General features: G+C 35.2%; 1 protein-coding gene across 2 annotated transcripts; it reads left to right on the top strand.

The window, feature by feature from the left end:
* The first annotated feature begins 941 nt into the window (after positions 1-941).
* BIN2 (Protein kinase superfamily protein) lies at positions 942-6,058 on the top strand. 2 transcript variants are annotated; one of them, XM_079084236.1, is made up of 12 exons: positions 942-1,136; positions 2,054-2,146; positions 2,240-2,299; positions 2,396-2,668; positions 2,764-2,838; positions 2,934-2,990; positions 3,265-3,405; positions 3,485-3,535; positions 3,764-3,859; positions 3,950-4,033; positions 4,449-4,550; positions 5,442-6,058. In XM_079084236.1, the coding sequence occupies exons 1-12, from the start codon at positions 1,122-1,124 to the stop codon at positions 5,559-5,561; spliced, it is 1,167 nt and encodes a 388-aa protein (XP_078940362.1). In that variant the 5' UTR covers positions 942-1,121; the 3' UTR covers positions 5,562-6,058. The 2 variants fall into 2 exon arrangements, with proteins under 2 accessions (XP_078940362.1, XP_078940367.1); XM_079084241.1 differs by lacking the exon at positions 942-1,136 and adding an exon at positions 1,183-1,408.
* Positions 6,059-17,611: the final 11,553 nt, after the last annotated feature.

The following is a 17,611-nucleotide window of genomic DNA, read 5'->3' as shown; positions in this document are numbered from 1 at the left end:
TCGCAACAAAATCGTCTTTCAGAGATGAAGTGTGCAAGAAAAAAAACAAACTCATGGACGGTCCAAGTCAATTTTTGAAAATAGATACTAAACGTGCATTTTGACACATGCACAAGGAAAAGTTACACAAAAGACACTACGTTTTCAGAAAAGTTCAATTTTGACACTGTGTTTCTTTTTCAGTTAAGTCACTAAATTTTATTTTATTTTTCAATTTTGATATCTAGAAAGTGATGTCACCAAAAATGCCATTCCATGTAAGTGCCACATCATCAAAGACCGACACGTCACAATACCACGTCAGTTGACAATTGGATGGATTAGTCAAATGGTCAACATCACAACAAATTGGAAAATGTAGCGTTGATATTACTCTCTTTTTTAAACTTAGAGCATCCACAATGGTGAGTTCAATTAGATAGTTGAATGAGGTGTCAAGTCTATTTGTCATTCAATGGATAAAACTCTACCATTGTGAGTTGCCACCTTGATATTCAATGAATTTGAAGTTCAATGACCATTGAATTTTTCAATGGGGAAAATGAAATTTTTTATTTCTTAAATATTTCTTATAAATTACATTTTGTAACATTTTATTGAACTTTATAGGATTTAATGCATTGTAGGAAAAAATGATAGAGTTGTATGGATTGTAGAAAAATGATGTGACAATCCATTGAATTTTATGGAGTTCAATGCATTGTAGATGCCCTTAATGCCTTAATTAATTCTTTTTTAAAATCTGTCTTTATTATAGAAAAAATAAAACAATGTTAAAATCAAAATTCTGTATAAACTTAAACTTAATAACTGTATTGCGATTAAGAGCAAAATATTTGGTTAATAGTCTTTTAATAATAAATCATATATAAAATAAAAGGGTATTTTAGTAATTTGAAGGTGTAATAAAACCTAACGAGGGGACCTAGAAATATTCTTCGTCACTCTCTTTCTCTCTCATCACCTCAAGACACAGCAAATGAGAAACGAGCTGTAATCACATGGAGCTGTTTGTCTAATGGGGCCTCTCTCTTTCTCTCTCCCTCTTCATACCAATTATGAGCTAGATAATTAAAAAAAGGAAAATATTTCTTTACCATATCGATCGTCTGAACAGAGAAATGGCTGATGATAAGGTATCAACATCTTTCTGTGTTTTTGCCGGAAATTGTTGTATTTTTGCTACGATCTGTTCTAAAGTTATGATTCTCCTTGTTACTCCGATTTTGAGAAAATTTAAGGATATGAAGAAAGAAAACCCTCTTGTTTACTAGTATAAAGAACCAGGTTACTTATTCTGGAAATTTGGAGTTTATCATGTTAAATTAGGGCAATATTGGGGGTACTTTTGTTAATATAGATGCAAAACTTTTGCAGCAGCTAACATCAAGTGGACTAGGGTTTGAAGGTCTCTGATACTGCGATTTATATTTGTTTTGTGTTGATCTAGTTGAATTTTGTTAGACGAATGCGGTATTATTCGGATTTAATCTATCGGCCTTTTATGATTTTTGAAGTTTATCGCATGAGTTTCAACTACATCTTTGATTATGCCTCTAATAGTCTGGTTACATTTTATGATTTTCGTTAAGCTGATCTGATATTGTGCTTTCTTTCTACGTTATTTAAAATCATTAGTTTTGTGTAAGACTTCCTAGTTTGACTCGGTCTGAAGGACATTGGGTCTGTTTCTGAAACTATCGAAATTACTGTGTTTATCAGTTAAATTGATAGTATATTTGAGTTACATAATGTTAAATGCTTTAAAGTTTATTTATTGTGTGAAAATAATACCACAACAGTCATCTATATTCTATAGACAGCAAGTCAAGGTCCATGTTGTTGTGACATTATTTTCATACAACAAACAGTTGTCCAACAGACATTTGTAAGAATATGTTATTGATATGGTTTTGTTTTGCTTTGGTGGATAAATATGGTTCCATTCCATATCCATATCATTTAAATATGTGATACAGTTATAATGGTAAAAACAAAAAGATAAAATTGCATATTTTTATATTTTGATTGATAAATTAATTAAATGGTGCAGGAAATGTCGGCACAGGTTGTTGATGGAAATGGAGCTGAAACTGGTCACATCATATCCACCACAATCGGAGGCAAGAATGGAGAACCAAAACAGGTATATGCCAGGTTTGGAGAAAATAATTGTTTTTGTTTTGTTAATAAACTTTTCACTGCCATTTATTTTATTTTTACGTGTTGTGTGATTCAGACTGTGAGTTACATGGCAGAGCGTGTGGTAGGGGCTGGATCATTTGGAATTGTTTTCCAGGTATGTAATTCATATCACTGAAAATAATAACAATAATAATAATAATAATAGTCAATTAATTACATGCCATCTTTTTCACTGCAACTGCAACTGCAGGCAAAATGTCTAGAAACGGGGGAAACTGTGGCTATAAAAAAGGTTTTACAAGACAAAAGATACAAGAATCGTGAGTTGCAGTTGATGAGAACAATGGACCATCCAAATGTGGTTTCTTTGAAGCATTGTTTCTATTCAACTACAAGCAAAGATGAGCTTTTTCTCAATCTGGTCATGGAATATGTCCCAGAGACGATTTTTCGGGTTTTAAAGCATCACAGTGATGCTCGTCAAAGGATGCCTCTCATTTATGTCAAACTATACACATATCAAGTTAGTTAGTTTCATCCAAAATCCAAATGGATTTTTTTATACTTTTGGTTTATTATAAAAAATTAACCAACATGTGATTGTGAGTGGCATTTCAGATATTTAGGGGGCTAGCATACATGCATATGGTTGCTGGAGCATGCCACAGGGACTTGAAGCCTCAGAATGTTCTGGTGTGTGTGTGTGTGTGTGTGTGTGTGTTATATTCTTACTTTTTGGGTCTTTCATTTTAGTTCTCATTTGTTTTACTTCTTTTTTTCAATAATAGGTTGATCCTCTTACTCACCAAGTCAAGATCTGCGACTTTGGAAGTGCAAAAATGCTAGTATGTTGTTAGCCCACAGTTGTTGGGGATTAAATGTTGTTCTTGTGCAGATAAATTAAATTAAATGGTGTTTAAAATATCTTTGTGAAATTGAGGATGACAATACATTTAACGAAAAAGAACACCCATATTGAGCTGATAAAATATGTAGCAGTGTTTTTTGTAGTTTGTAAGTTTGGTAAAATATTGAAGTTTTAAAATATAATATATGATTGAGTTATTTATTTGCAACCTTTGTGTAATTCATGTATTAAGTAGATATTTTTGGTGTCAGGTGAGGGGAGAAGCAAATATATCATATATTTGTTCTCGTTTTTATCGGGCCCCAGAACTTATATTTGGTGCTACTGAGTATACGACTTCGATTGATATATGGTCGGCTGGTTGCATTCTTGCTGAGCTTCTTTTGGGGCAGGTTAGCTTAGCTTAGCTTAGCGAAGCAGTTGAAATTGTTGTTTAAAAGTTTCATTGATTTTTTTTTTTGGTTCTTGTAGCCACTATTTCCTGGAGAAAATGCAGTGGATCAGCTTGTGGAGATTATTAAGGTATGTTTTGTAGCAACATACTTTGATTTATTTATTCTATGCTCTGCTACAACATATTAATAAATCAAGACATACATGTACTGTATTAGTATAGCTTTGTTTTGGTCTTGGATGACATTCAAAGTACAAAGCTGTAAACAAAAGGACGTTGCTATTTGTAGCATTTTATTTTTACTATCACATATATATGTTTATGGTTTGTTAGAAATTAAAGTATTGAAATATCAGGTTCTGGGCACGCCAACTCGAGAAGAACTTCGATGTATGAATCCCAACTACACTGATTTTAGGTTTCCTCAAGTAAAGGCACACCCTTGGCACAAGGTAGCGTATGAATGATAATTAAAATTAAAATACTGACATTTTTTGGTAAAAACTTTTAATATCTAATCGGTCATTTGTGTTGTTTTTCAGGTATTTCATAAGCGGATGCCTCCAGAAGCCATTGATCTTGCTTCAAGGCTCCTTCAGTACTCTCCAAGTCTTCGTTGCAATGCTGTGAGTTTGAGTTTTACTCTCAACTTTCAAAAACTCATTTCTTCCTACTATTACAACATTGGAAAATCTATCCATTTATCCATATAAAAAGCAGTTTTCAGTGCTATGATTTCAAAGTATAATAATGTCCTACTAGTAAGAAAGAGAAAGCTTCCATTGTGGATTTTTGATTAGGGCATTCTAGTTTGAAAAATCTACCTAATTATTGCTGTGTTTGTAAGAGTAAGGCCGATATTGCTATAGTTGGGTTGGGTTGGGTAGATTGTTCAAAGTAGAATGCTGTAAACTGTATGTCATAGGAAAAGATGAAAGTGGGATGCTATAAATAAAAGCAGGTTGCTAGTTGTTGCACTTATGATACATTTTGGTGCTCCTTTTTCTTACCACGTATCTTATGACTTATGACACAACACAGCTTGAAGCAATAGCGCATCCTTTCTTTGATGAGATTCGGCAACCTAATGCTCGACTACCAAATGGTCGACAATTACCACCTCTATTCAACTTCAAACAAGAGGTACACTACATATTTAAATCATTCTTTATATATTTTTCTGCAATGCCCTTCTCATATTCATCATTGAAAATAGCCCTACGAGCCTTCATCTTAATGTGTTCTGTTATGGTAGGGGTTAGATGCAAGAAACAACAATGTAGGCTTCATTTATTTGTTTATTTTGTTTCTATTACATTACTACAACATTATTGTACTTTGAAAAATCTACCCAATTATATCTTTCATCTTCATCCAATACAAAGCAATTTTCACTGCTAGAATTGGGTAAGTAAAATACCTTAATAAATACAAAATTAAAAATACAACATTGTAATAGAAAGAAATAAACAATTAAATGAAAGTCGTTGCTATTTCTTGCATGTAGCCCTTTAAATTAACATATGGACGGTGTTAAATTTCCTGAAATGCCATGATGCTTTTCATGTGATGATGAATTATGAATCAAGATTACTAAAATATTAATGGTGCACTGACTGCACTTCCTTAATTAATTGCAACTTTCCCTCTTCAGAAGACCAACTTTTGGATAAAGTGTTTCACTTTACCCCAAACTTAAGTTGATGACCCTCCACTTTAAATTTGTCTATAAAAAAGTAAATTACAATTTTGTTCGTTAAATGACCCTTTTGCTTCCTTCCACTTTTATATTTTCCATCAGTTATATCAGAGTAGTAAATTACCACTTTCATCCCTTGGGTTATGGTTTTCATCTGAATGTTTGATTTGTTGCACATAAAGTGTAGTTATGTTGCATCTTTGGTCCATGGCTTGGACTACGTTAACATTTTCATGTTAATTCCAAATAAAACCCAAAAATCAAGATGGAGGTGAAGATTACTTTAGGGTTTTGGTTGTAACTATTACTAAATTGTATATTTATTTATGATCCAGCTATCTGCAGCATCTCCCGAGTTAGTGAACAGGCTAATTCCTGATCATGTCAAGAGGCAAATCGGTCTACAAATTTTACCACCTGTCACTGTCGGTGTCGGTGTTGGTGTCAGAACATAATATACATATAAAGGAGATCTGTTGTGGATTGTGGAATTTTAACCAAAATTCACAAAGAGGGTTGGCTTCACATGAAACCGCATCATATCTTCTTTCACAAACTTAAAGTTTGCCAGGACAAAAGAAAGGAGGACCGCTTGTGTAATTTTTTTTAATATAGTATGAAAGGCTCGACCGTAAATGCAAGTGTACAAGGAAAGGAAAGACCCGAAAATACAAGGAAGAGTGAAGTTTTTGGGTGGCTGTTGAAGGGTTTTTTATACTTGAAAAGAATTCAGGGATGTGATGATGAGATGTTGTGTAGCTTTTAAGTAAGTATGACTTGTGTTTTCTTCTTTCCTTCGCTTTACATGTGTAATTTGGTAGATGTTATGTTTATAACTTGGTTGTATAAATGATAGAGTGTTTTGTAATTCTTGTTCGGATTTGCAATGCTAGTTTATTATGGTCTTAAATGTTACTATAGATAATAGCAATGTACTTCACTTTTTTATTTATTTACCAATTTCCCCCCTAATTGTGATGTAATTTTATTTCCTCAATCATATGCTATTTGAAGCTAGCAAGTTTCACGTTAAAGCAATATATAGGTTTGTTGCTATATGGGTAAGAAAATGTATTATGGATAGAAAATAAAATATATAAGTTTTGTGAAATGTAAGTCCGTTGCAAAATTAGCGAAATAACTTAAAAATAGTTTTTATTATTTTTTATTTTTTTTTCGAAATTAGCTACTCAAATAGTAGATGATTAACCACACCTGCAATTTTGTGCGTTCTCGTTGCGATTTCTAGCCTTTGGGTTGGATTTTGGCCCATTGGCCGATACTGGATATGCCCTAAATTTTCAAATAACCCTCACTTCTACCTTTTCAGCTTACAGAAATCCTTTCAACCCTCTCTAGCTGTTGAAAATATGTAATCTTCCAAAAATTGTTGCATCCCAAAAATTATGACAAAAGTTATGATTTTTTAAAAACATTTTCATAAAACAATAAGATAGACAAATATTGTTTTCAAAACAAATCCATCGAAATCCGAGTAACAAGATAATCTCTCAAGACATAAACCAACAGGAGGATGTGTACGATCACGCTTTCGCCTTGCCCCAATCATCTGAAATACCTGAAACATTGAAATTCATAACTGTAAGCCAAAACTTAGTAAGTTCCCCTAAAATATTCCACACAACAATACATATACAATCGCATGCACATCAGGCCCACAACATAAGACTAGTTTTGCCTCGGGCCCACAACACAAGACTTGATTGCCCCCAGGCCCACAACACAAAGACTGGATTGCACCCGGGCCCACAACACAAAGATTGGATCCCCCCCCCCCCCCCCCCCCCCGAGCCCACAGCTTACAACATAAAGCAATATCCCCTCAACCCAACCACACTATATTGACATATGCATTAAAACAATAACAAGCAAGCACATATAATCATAGCAGATCTATCAGTCTAACAGAACACTACATCATAACAACATCCTACACAGAAGGACACATATGTACTACAGTACAATGTACAGTGAGAAAACTCACATTGTAGACGTAGTCAATAGCTAACAGCTCTTACAACCAATGAGCGGGTGCTATACACCTCCTAATACCATACAAGGTAAGCCCTTAGTCTATCTTCTAAAACTAGCCAATTGACCAAAAGTCAACAAAGGTCAAAAGTCAACGGTCAAAGTCAAAATCATCATCAGTTGACTTCCACGTCGTGGCTAACAACCTCAATCCCGATCCACAACTCAGTCACGATCAACTCAATCAGCAGACACCACAATGTGGTCCTTCCTTGGCCACGTCGTGGACACGTTTGGAAAAAATAGTCGAGGAGTCCTCCATCGCCACGTCATGACACTCTCCATGCCACGTCGTGACTAACGGCTGGGAACATCTTAATGGATCGAGTCCTTAATCCATTAAACTTATAACTCTAACTTTCCAAAAATCTTCTAAGGACTCTAAAGGCTCATAAAAATGTCAACTTTATGGACATGCATGACCCATGTATGTCCTTCACCCAATCTAGGTCAAAAGGGCAAGAATATGAGCTAAAATTCATGCAAAGCCCCCAAATCTCAACCACATTCTAGATTTGAAAGATATAAGGCTCAAGGGACCTTTGTAACATCCCAAAATTCATGACCAAAAATTTCATTTTTGATATAACTAAAACACATCTGTAACTTGGTTCACACATTGAAAAGCATTTTAAATAAAACATTTATCAGAGTTAATTTCCATAAATCACATATTGCAGAAAAACATAGGTGTATGCGCTGCGATCGTCCTGAGCTCCTTTACTTGAAAACTGGAGGTACCTGAAACCAAAACTGAAAACCGTAAGCTCGAAGCTTAGTGAGTTCCTCAAATACCACATACCATACAATAACATACTGCCTAGCATATCTGGGTGCTGGCCTACCCCTTCAGTCCCTTTCGACCGGATACTGCCATACATAACCATGAGCCATACATATCATACATATATCATAATCAGTAAAGGTGCTATGTGCCGATACATAGTCTTGCCATTATGCCACGGGCCGCCACGTGGTATTTCTTGCCAAGCCGGGGGCCACCCCCTGGGTCTTACAGACAAGTGCCAAGAGCCACCTCCTGGTCTTCCATGCAAGCATCACAAAGACAACTAGCATACATACTACTCTACTTAGCTAACTAGCATACAGTGTGCCAGGAGCCACCTCCTAGTCTTTCATGCATAATGCCTAGGGCCAACCCCCGGGTCTTCATACTATACATAATAGCATACAGTGTGCCAGGAGCCACCTCCTGGTCTTTCATGCATAATGCTTAGGGCTAACCCCCGGGTCTTCCTATACATAAACCAAATGGGCCGGCATTGGTGCCTTCGACCCATACAAACAATGAGGAGACTCACCTCGAATGCTAAAGCTCACTGCACGAAATCCTTAGCTGCTGTCCTGACAAATCCTCAAGCTATCCATACCAAAATATCATTCAACTAACAACTGGGTTCCACACTGTAATCCATAATCCTTACTTGGGGTGAAATGACCGTTTCACCCTTGACCCATTAAGGCCCAAAATATAAAATCCATGAAAGCCCATCGATGGCCCAATTTTCCAAATTGGGCCCAACCCCTACATGAGACTCCCCTTTTTGAACCCATTCCATATTTCATAATCCTCCAAGGGTCAACCTTGGTCAAAGTCTAGTCGAGGTCAAAGTCAACATCCAGGTCAAAGTCAAAGTCAACGCTCCGAGTTGACTCAACTCGTCGAGTTTACCCTTCAACTGGTCGAGTTCCTATGAATCACAAAATCGTGATTTCGTGATGCAACTCGTCGAGTTTTCCTCAACTCGCTGAGTTCTTCCCTTAAATAGAATCGGGACTCTCCTAGTACAACTCGTCGAGTTCCCTGTGGACTCGACGAGTTCCTTCAACTAAATCGGGAACATTCTAGACCAACTCGCTGAGTTCCCTTATGGACTCGTCGAGTTCATCAGTCTGTCAACCTTTCTTAATACTTTAATCCCTTGTTCTTCAGATCCGAGCCCTAAACTTTAGATCTCGACTGAAAATGCCTCTAGAAGGGTAAAGTTTCCGACTTTACCCCTTAATACCTTTTCCAAATGGATTAAGCTCAAACCCTAACCTAAAAAGGTCAAGGTCTTAATCCAAACACCATCAAAACTAAGAGATAGCCCCAGGGATCTTAGATCTGGACTCTAGGGACAAGAAGATTACGTAAAGCTTCAAGCTTTATCCACATGCATGGCCATAGAAGCTTCAAAAGACCACAATAATGGTCCACAGGTTGCATGGGGCTTTCATGGCCATAAAGTTGGCACCTTTATGCCATGAAAACCCTTCAAGGTCATAGATCTAAAGTATTCCCCACTTGGGACGTCCAAATCCCAAGGATCATGTCATTTGGACCAAAACTATCAAAATAACCCCATAAAGGAGATCTAAGAAAGTACAACGAAAGGTTAAAGCTTTATACCAGAAAAATGTCGTGGATGAGGCAAGGATTCTGGATCTATAAGCTTCTCCTTGTGTCTTCAAGCCTTTCCTCTCTTCCAATGGCTTCAAACACTCACAAGGTACTCAAATTAGCTCACAATCACTCAAAAATGCATTAGGGTTTAGGGTAGTGGAGGCTGGAAATGAGGCCAAACCCTAAAGCTTAAGACGTTTAAATAGGGTGAAAAATCCGGGAATTAGGGTTTCCCAAACCCAATCCAACTCGTCAAGTTGGTCCTCCCCAACTCGTCGAGTTGGTTTTCCAAAACACATGGCCTTGGTTTCCAACACATCGAGTTCTTCCCCATGGACTCGACGAGTTGGCTTTCTAATTGAATATTTTTCTTTCCTTAATCGGCCTTCTAGATTACGGGTGTTACAACCTTGATGAGCATTAAAGTTGCAAACTTTATCTCATTCCAACATACCAACTCCTTTTATGAACTAAAAGAAAGCTAGATCTACATGGAAAGAATCATAAAGTTAGGAGCTTTAAGTCTTACAAATGGTCCACAAAATGATTCCAAGGGTGGAGTAGAGAGTGGCTTGCTCGATCCTTGCTCCAAAACCTTCTTCTTCTCCTTCAAAGTGTACAAAGAGCACCAAAATGAGCCAAAACTCTCAAATGGAGGCTAGGGTTTCATGATAGAGGGTTGGAGGCTGAAGAGGATGCCCTAATCCTTGGGGTATGATGCTTATATATGAGAAAAACCCTGAAATTATGGGCTTGGGCCAAAACAGTTGCCATGTTGTGGCCATCCTACTTCCACGTCGTGACACTCATCAGATGGACATGATCCATTTAAGTTATGCCACGTCGTGGGCATCCAAGTACCACGTCGTGGCATAAAGTTTTTCCCAAAAAATCTATCCTTGATCCGTTAAGTCTTAAACTAAACCAATCTGGAAAACGGGTGTTACAATTGTGCAAGTTATCTACTTATTTTGTTTTAATCAAGTTTTGTATCATTTATCTGTGAAAAAACAGAACTTTATGAAATGTTGAAAGGAAATTGCATATAGAGGGTAGAAAATTGCAAGTATATGACGGTAATTGAGAGGAAATCTCAGGTATACAAGCATCTGATGCATAAGTCGTGCATCAGAGACTTATACAATCACATGTATATGTTTATATGAAAACGTAGAAGCTACTGATGCACAAGTTGTTCATAAGGGGACGAGTTGCTAGTTCATAAAAATGTTTCTACATCAGATCCGGCTTAGTGTTGTATTAGCTTTAGATGGAAAAAAATAAATTACATTTTTAGGTTAGAGAAAACAAAATGTCATATGGAGTAGAAAAGTCTTATATGATTATAGGATTTAATATCGGTTGGTATGGAAAAAAGGAAATAAAAGTACGAAAAAAACAAATTTTCAACAAAAATATTCGTTTAGGTCTATCCCGAAAAAATAGACATTTTGGTAATAATAAATGATATGAAAGGTTTAATAATGGACAATCTGATCTTAAACATTTATAACGATGATGCTGTGAAAGCATGTCTCTTATACATTTTGTGTCAAGGGTTCTTGAGGAAAGAAGGAAATGATCATATACATAGAGAATGGTTATGTTTAGTCGATAACTTTGATGAATGGAACATAAGCTATGTAAATTAACTATATATATATATATATATATATATATATATATATATATATATATTAAAAACCGTTATAATTAAATAAAATTATATTATAGGTTTGCATGAAGAAGTTATGGGAAAATAGTTTTGAAGATCTTACTGATACTTTGAGGAAAATGAACACATACTTACAATTGGATGAGCCTAGAAAAGTTTTAAAATACACTGTGTCTAGCTTTATGACTCCATTTAAGGTATTATAAATAGTTATACAATTATATAATTTTAATATTTAACTTAATTTTTTTAATTATTAATACCATTGTGCAAATACTTTATATATGGATTTTGGAGATGTTTCCATATGTTCGGGGTATTTATGTGTTGCGTAAGAACAAAGAAACGTCGATGATAAAACATGAGGATCCGATAAAAATATTGGAATGGGAACATGTTCTCATAATTTTTGACATTAATAAGGTTCGTATATTAATTTACAAAAAAATGTTATTGATATGGGAGTTTATACTGACATTATACATTTTTATTTTAGGAAGGATGTAAACCTAAAGAGAGGATGATGCCGAATGACGAGACAACATATGCATACAATTTATCGTATCAAGAGTATGTGCGGGGTGATCCGTCTTCAGTTCCTTCCCCAACGCAGAAGAATTTTTAGGAGACAAGAGGTATCTAATGGGTTTTCTAGGTTACAAAATAATTAATTGCACAATGGAAACATCATAAAATCTAATTATGGGCACATGCAACCTAGAGATATATGTATTTTCTCATTATAGCAACATACTTATGAAACGATCATATAAACTAGCCATGATCGAAATCCATAGATTGGAATACATACTTTTAGTGTTACAATCGTACGTAGCACTCTTGAATTCTCAAATCTGCTTCATAAAGCTAGCTACAAAATTATGGTTGCCTCTAATGGCTCACACCCAAACCCTAAAAACCCTAGGGAATGAATTGGAAAAGAGAGAAGGGAGGAGAAATTTGGCTCTTGCCTTGTGAAGGAGTAGGAACAAATATAACTAGGGATATGGTCCCTATTTATAGCTAGCAGTTATCTGGGAAATCCTAATTTGAATATTAAAATATTCAAATTTAATCAGGTATCCTAATCAGCTAAAGAAGGCTTCTAGAACCCTTTTGGATCTCCCCCAAATCCGTCCATCATAGGATGGTTCTAGAATTGCCTCCTTTGCTCAACTATTGAACAATTGCAATTCAACCTTTGTACCTTTAATTAATTCCAATTAATCCAAAATTAATTTCTATTTAATTATGATTAGTTCTAAAATAATTCTAATCAATTTCTAATTAATTTATTAATCATATAATAAATTAATAAATCATTTTCTCTCTCTCCTAATATCATTCCTAGTTATTTCTGGTTATGAGGGTAACCCAAAAAGGACTTTGCTTTTATTCATAAGATTATACCAATTTAGTTAAGACCTTAGACACCTTAATCCAATAGTCTCCCACTTGGATAAGTTGTTAACTACAATTGCAAGTACAATCTTCGAATAACCAGCAAAGTGCGCTTTCCAAAGACACTGCTAAACTTTGATTTAAATCAGACATTGGTCCTAAGATAAGTGACCAACTATTCATTCGATCTACAAGATATCGTATGTACATGAGACATGAATACAAATCAATCTCATACCCTAAGATTCTATTTCTCAACTTTCCGATTTATGATGACATTATTAGAAAACGAATTGAACACATCGGTTTAGTCCAGGCTGGGCCCAACACTATAATGTCAACATCAAATCATTGATGGGACCATATATATCGCTTTTCCTTTAATAGGAAAAAGGAACGAATAAACTTTGACTACATAATTACAACCTTTACTTATCATGCTATACATGTAACTTTCTTTTATAACATCAAGTTACACATGCGTTTACATAATACCAATGCACAACAAACTTGCAAACTATAACTTATGTATCTCTATTTGAAGAATAAAAGATATTATCATCTTAGAATTACTCATGATTGAATTCATGAAGTAATCTCTAAGCGCATGTTTAACCAATACTTAAAATCCCTATTCAAGCACTCATGAGCATATTAGCAATCTCTATGCCATGTCCAATCTCTATGGAAAATCTACTAATACTCCATGGCAGTCTTAAATCATCACTTACTCCCTAAAAATATGACTGACTATGGTATTTTGAATAAATTAATACTCAAGAATAAACATGAAAAGCGAAACACAAGAATAAATAATTAAAGAAGGTAATACACATACTCATAAATAAATATCTATTATTTAATCACCAAAAACAATTACCATTTATTTTGTTACATTGTTTCAAACTATCAACTAACTACTAAAACTAACATCATATCTTAATCCCATGCTCCTAGCATGCTCGGTGTGCTTGGCCTTGCTCAACGCCTTTCTATAAGGATCAGCCGGATTATCCTCTAATGATACTCGATTCACCACGAGGTCGCCATCTTCAACTCTATGTCAGACATAATGGTATTTCCTCAGAATGTGCCTAAATCTCTCATGATCATTTGGTTCTTTAGTCAAAGCAACCACACCTTCATTGTCGCAAAAAATTTCTGTGGGTTCTTGGATTGATGGAACAACTCTGAGATCACCAATGAAATTCTCCAACCATGTCGCTTCCTTTGTCGTATCGCTTGCAACAATATACTTTGAATCACAAGTAGAATCAACCACCGTTTTCTTCTTGGAACTCTTCCAGGTTACCGCTCCACCATTCTATAAGAATACCCAACCAGATTGTGAGAAAAAGATGTCTCTATCTGTTTAAAAGCTAACATCACTGTAACCACTCACTCTTAGCTTATCTTTTACACCAAGAACTAAGAACATTTCTTTGGTTCTCCGAAAATACTATAGAATATTCTTTACTACTGTCCAATGGGCTCTGCCAGGATTATCCTGAAAACGACTTACCATGCTCAAGGCATTAGACACATCAAGACGAGTACAAGTTATAACATACATTATCAATCCTATATCCGAAGCATATGAGGCTCGGCTCATAGCATCTATCTCTTTATCACTATTGGGACATTGAGTCTTACTCAATTTAACATTATGATGTATTGGCAAATCCCCTTTCGTGGAATTCTCTATACTGAAACGTTTCAATATTTTATCCAAGTACATACCCTGACTAATTCCAATTAGACGCTTCTTTCTATCCCTGTAAATTCTTATTCCAAGAATGTATGTCGCCTCTCTTAGATTGTGAAATCCTCTAATTTTCAGAACCAATTAAAAATTTTCTTTACGCTTCTTAAATTATATTTTCATTGATGTGAAATTTCCCACTACATTTGAAACATTTTGAGTACAAGTGATTGTCTCAATAAAATCCTAAGGATGTCATAATCGATATAGAAACATAGGTTAAAACGTAAAGACATAATGCTCTTGAACTCTATTGCAGGCTGTTTCTTAATCACTCAACATCCTAATCAAGTTTCAATAGCTTAATTCTTGATACTTGTGATGCAAATAAACTGAGTGGTTCGGGTTAGCAAACCTGGTGAGATACATATGGATTTCAATCCCATAATAGTTCATGATAATATTCCTTAATTATCATACCTACAAAAACAACAGTTTCCAAATAATATAGCTAAGGTTTAAATATCTATAGAACCCTCTACCTATCCTAATTGATCCTCACAGATCCTAGTCTATGAGTATTAGGAAGTTTTATCTTACCCGATGAATCGTATAAAGGGGTTTGACTACACAGCTAGGGGCTTCCTTGGCTAGTGTAATTCATAAAGGCACATGAGCTGTTAGAGTATTTTGATGAACAAGGTATTACCTTTCATCTACGTCTGTAGGTTATGAGCCTACACTAGCAACGTAATTCACCAAACCGCCTAGAATGGTCGATTGTTGTCATCCTACTCTGGGGGATGACCAGACATACCATTAATAGTTTCCTGATCTGGACCCACCATTTTTGGTCATCCCAAGATGTAATACTGATATGTACTCTGGTATGGAGCTACCGTACATCAACACCTGATAGTGTCACAAAACATGACTCTACTCTCCGTTCCTAACTTACACACATTCTCCAAATGAGACTACCAATTATCAAACTTAATTGGACTGAGCATCCTTTATAAGTCTTACTTCCCTAATAGGCAAAACTACCGGGCTTATGAACTTTTCTCGAAATACCATCTCTATTTTAGGCAATCCTATCCTAATATTTAACATAGAGTATTAGGTATTAATATTTCCTTTATCTTTCTTACTAATCATACATCGATTATTTATTATCTTGTAATCATATTATCTATATACTATAACATATATAGAACCATATTCTGGTTCGCACCTTGTATATAAACACACAGACACACACAAACACACACACACACACACACATATATATATATATATATATATATATATATATATATATATATATATTCCTACTGCATATTCAATGAAATAATCACATAGTTCGTAGATATTTAATACATTCAATAAATAATTGCATTAAAACTATGTTCATGAAAGGGACTATGCACTCACCTGATAAACTGGGTGACTGATGATTTTGGCAGCGCTTTGTTTCGCACTTCCATAGAAACCTAGACGTATATAGCAATAAGTCTTAGTTTAGTTTCAGAAACTTTGGTGACTATAATAATTATAGTCTATATTCCTTAATAACCCCAATGTCTACATCAAGATCTATCAAGTAAGTAATAACCAGGTATGATCATATCGGAGGTAGGGTCCGTTTGGTATATAAAGTATACTGTTTGGAAATCCCACTTTAAACACCTCGCTAAATCTAGCCTAGACATCTCTCTTGTAAGTAGATCAATCAATATAATGAGTTGGAATCACTAATAAATCTTAATTATAGGTTCATAATAATGATTATGACTATAATTAAAAGTTACACTTAAATAAAATAATCATAACTTAACTTACAGAGTAATCTAGTGAAAACTGGGGATTATGCAAGCAAAACTCTGATCTGGAGCTTCTATTCACCGGCTATTTGATACCATAGGGCTTCACCGAAGGGGTCAGGAACTCGGGGGTAAAAGGGAGTAAAAACTAGAAAGAGATTTAGAGAGAATACGAAGGAAATGTGTGAAGAAAATGAAAGAAATTGTAGCTATATATAGCCAATTTATGAATGCATGCCGCGCATATGTCCCTTGCGCACCGCGTGTGTGGTCGGCCAGGTTGAGGTGTCACTTTTCGTGTGGTGCCATGTGTCGCATTCTTATGGAGTGTCAAAAGCGCGTCGTGCATCTGGTCTGTGCGTGCCGTTGCATGCAAAATTTCCTGTTTTCTTAGAAAATTCATAACTTGCTCATATGAGCTCTGTTTTCGATGGGTTTTATATCCTTGCGTTGCTATCGACAAGATCTAAAACTTTCATTTAGAATCCGTCATATAATTTTGAATTTATTTTTTAAGTTATATTTTTACAGGCATATACTGTTAAAGTCCGTGTAAAAATCATAACTCTCTCATATGATATCCATTCTTGACTGTCTTTATATCAACAAACTCCTTATTACGAGATCTTCAATTCTTGTTTAGATCGTTTCGACTAACAATCAACTGATCTAAAATTTGATTTCTGCGCTAACACTGTTACGCTGGAATATTAGAAAAATCATAACTTCCTCTTAGGAAGTTAGATTTGAGCGTTCTCTATATGCACGTTCTCGGTTTACGACTACCACGAGTTTTGTTTAGATTACTTTGGCTAATAAGAAACCTATCTACAATTCATTATTTATGATACAGTTCCTGATCGTGAAACTTTGGAAGTTTATAACTTTTGCATACGAAGTCATATTTGAGTGTGCTTTATGTGTACGGGATTCATATCGCGACTCCTACATTTTTCGCCAAGATTATTTGTCCTAAATATTCTTTTATCAAGATTACCATTTCACCGCTTATCGACTGATCACTGAAATGGCTTTATAATACGTAGTCTGCAATGCGCATGACTAATGATAATCCTAATTGAGGATTTATATTATAGTTATTATCTAGTATAACTTAAATGTCTAGCCCAAAGTTGTTGGTGTTACATAGATCCTTCACAACGAAACATTTTCAAAGCCAAGACTTACTTCTTTCAAAGTTGGAATATCGTTTCCTATAAGGAGTATGTCATCAACGTTCAAAACTAGAAAAGTCACGACACTCTCACTAGCTTTGACATACACGCAAGACTCATCGTCAATCCTAGAGAATCCTAACTCTTTATCTTTCTCACGAAAGCAAGGATTCAATCCATGTTAAAGGTAGCATGCACACCATAATATCCCGATAACTCCATCTTATATGCATTATCATTCACGCATGCAATGATCTTGTAAGGAGCTTC

This window comes from Lactuca virosa, chromosome 1 (assembly GCF_052849685.1).
Source record: "Lactuca virosa cultivar CGN04683 chromosome 1, Lactuca_virosa_CGN04683_v6, whole genome shotgun sequence".
Taxonomy (NCBI): Eukaryota; Viridiplantae; Streptophyta; class Magnoliopsida; order Asterales; family Asteraceae; genus Lactuca; species Lactuca virosa.
This window is presented reverse-complemented; position numbering and strand designations above follow the sequence as displayed.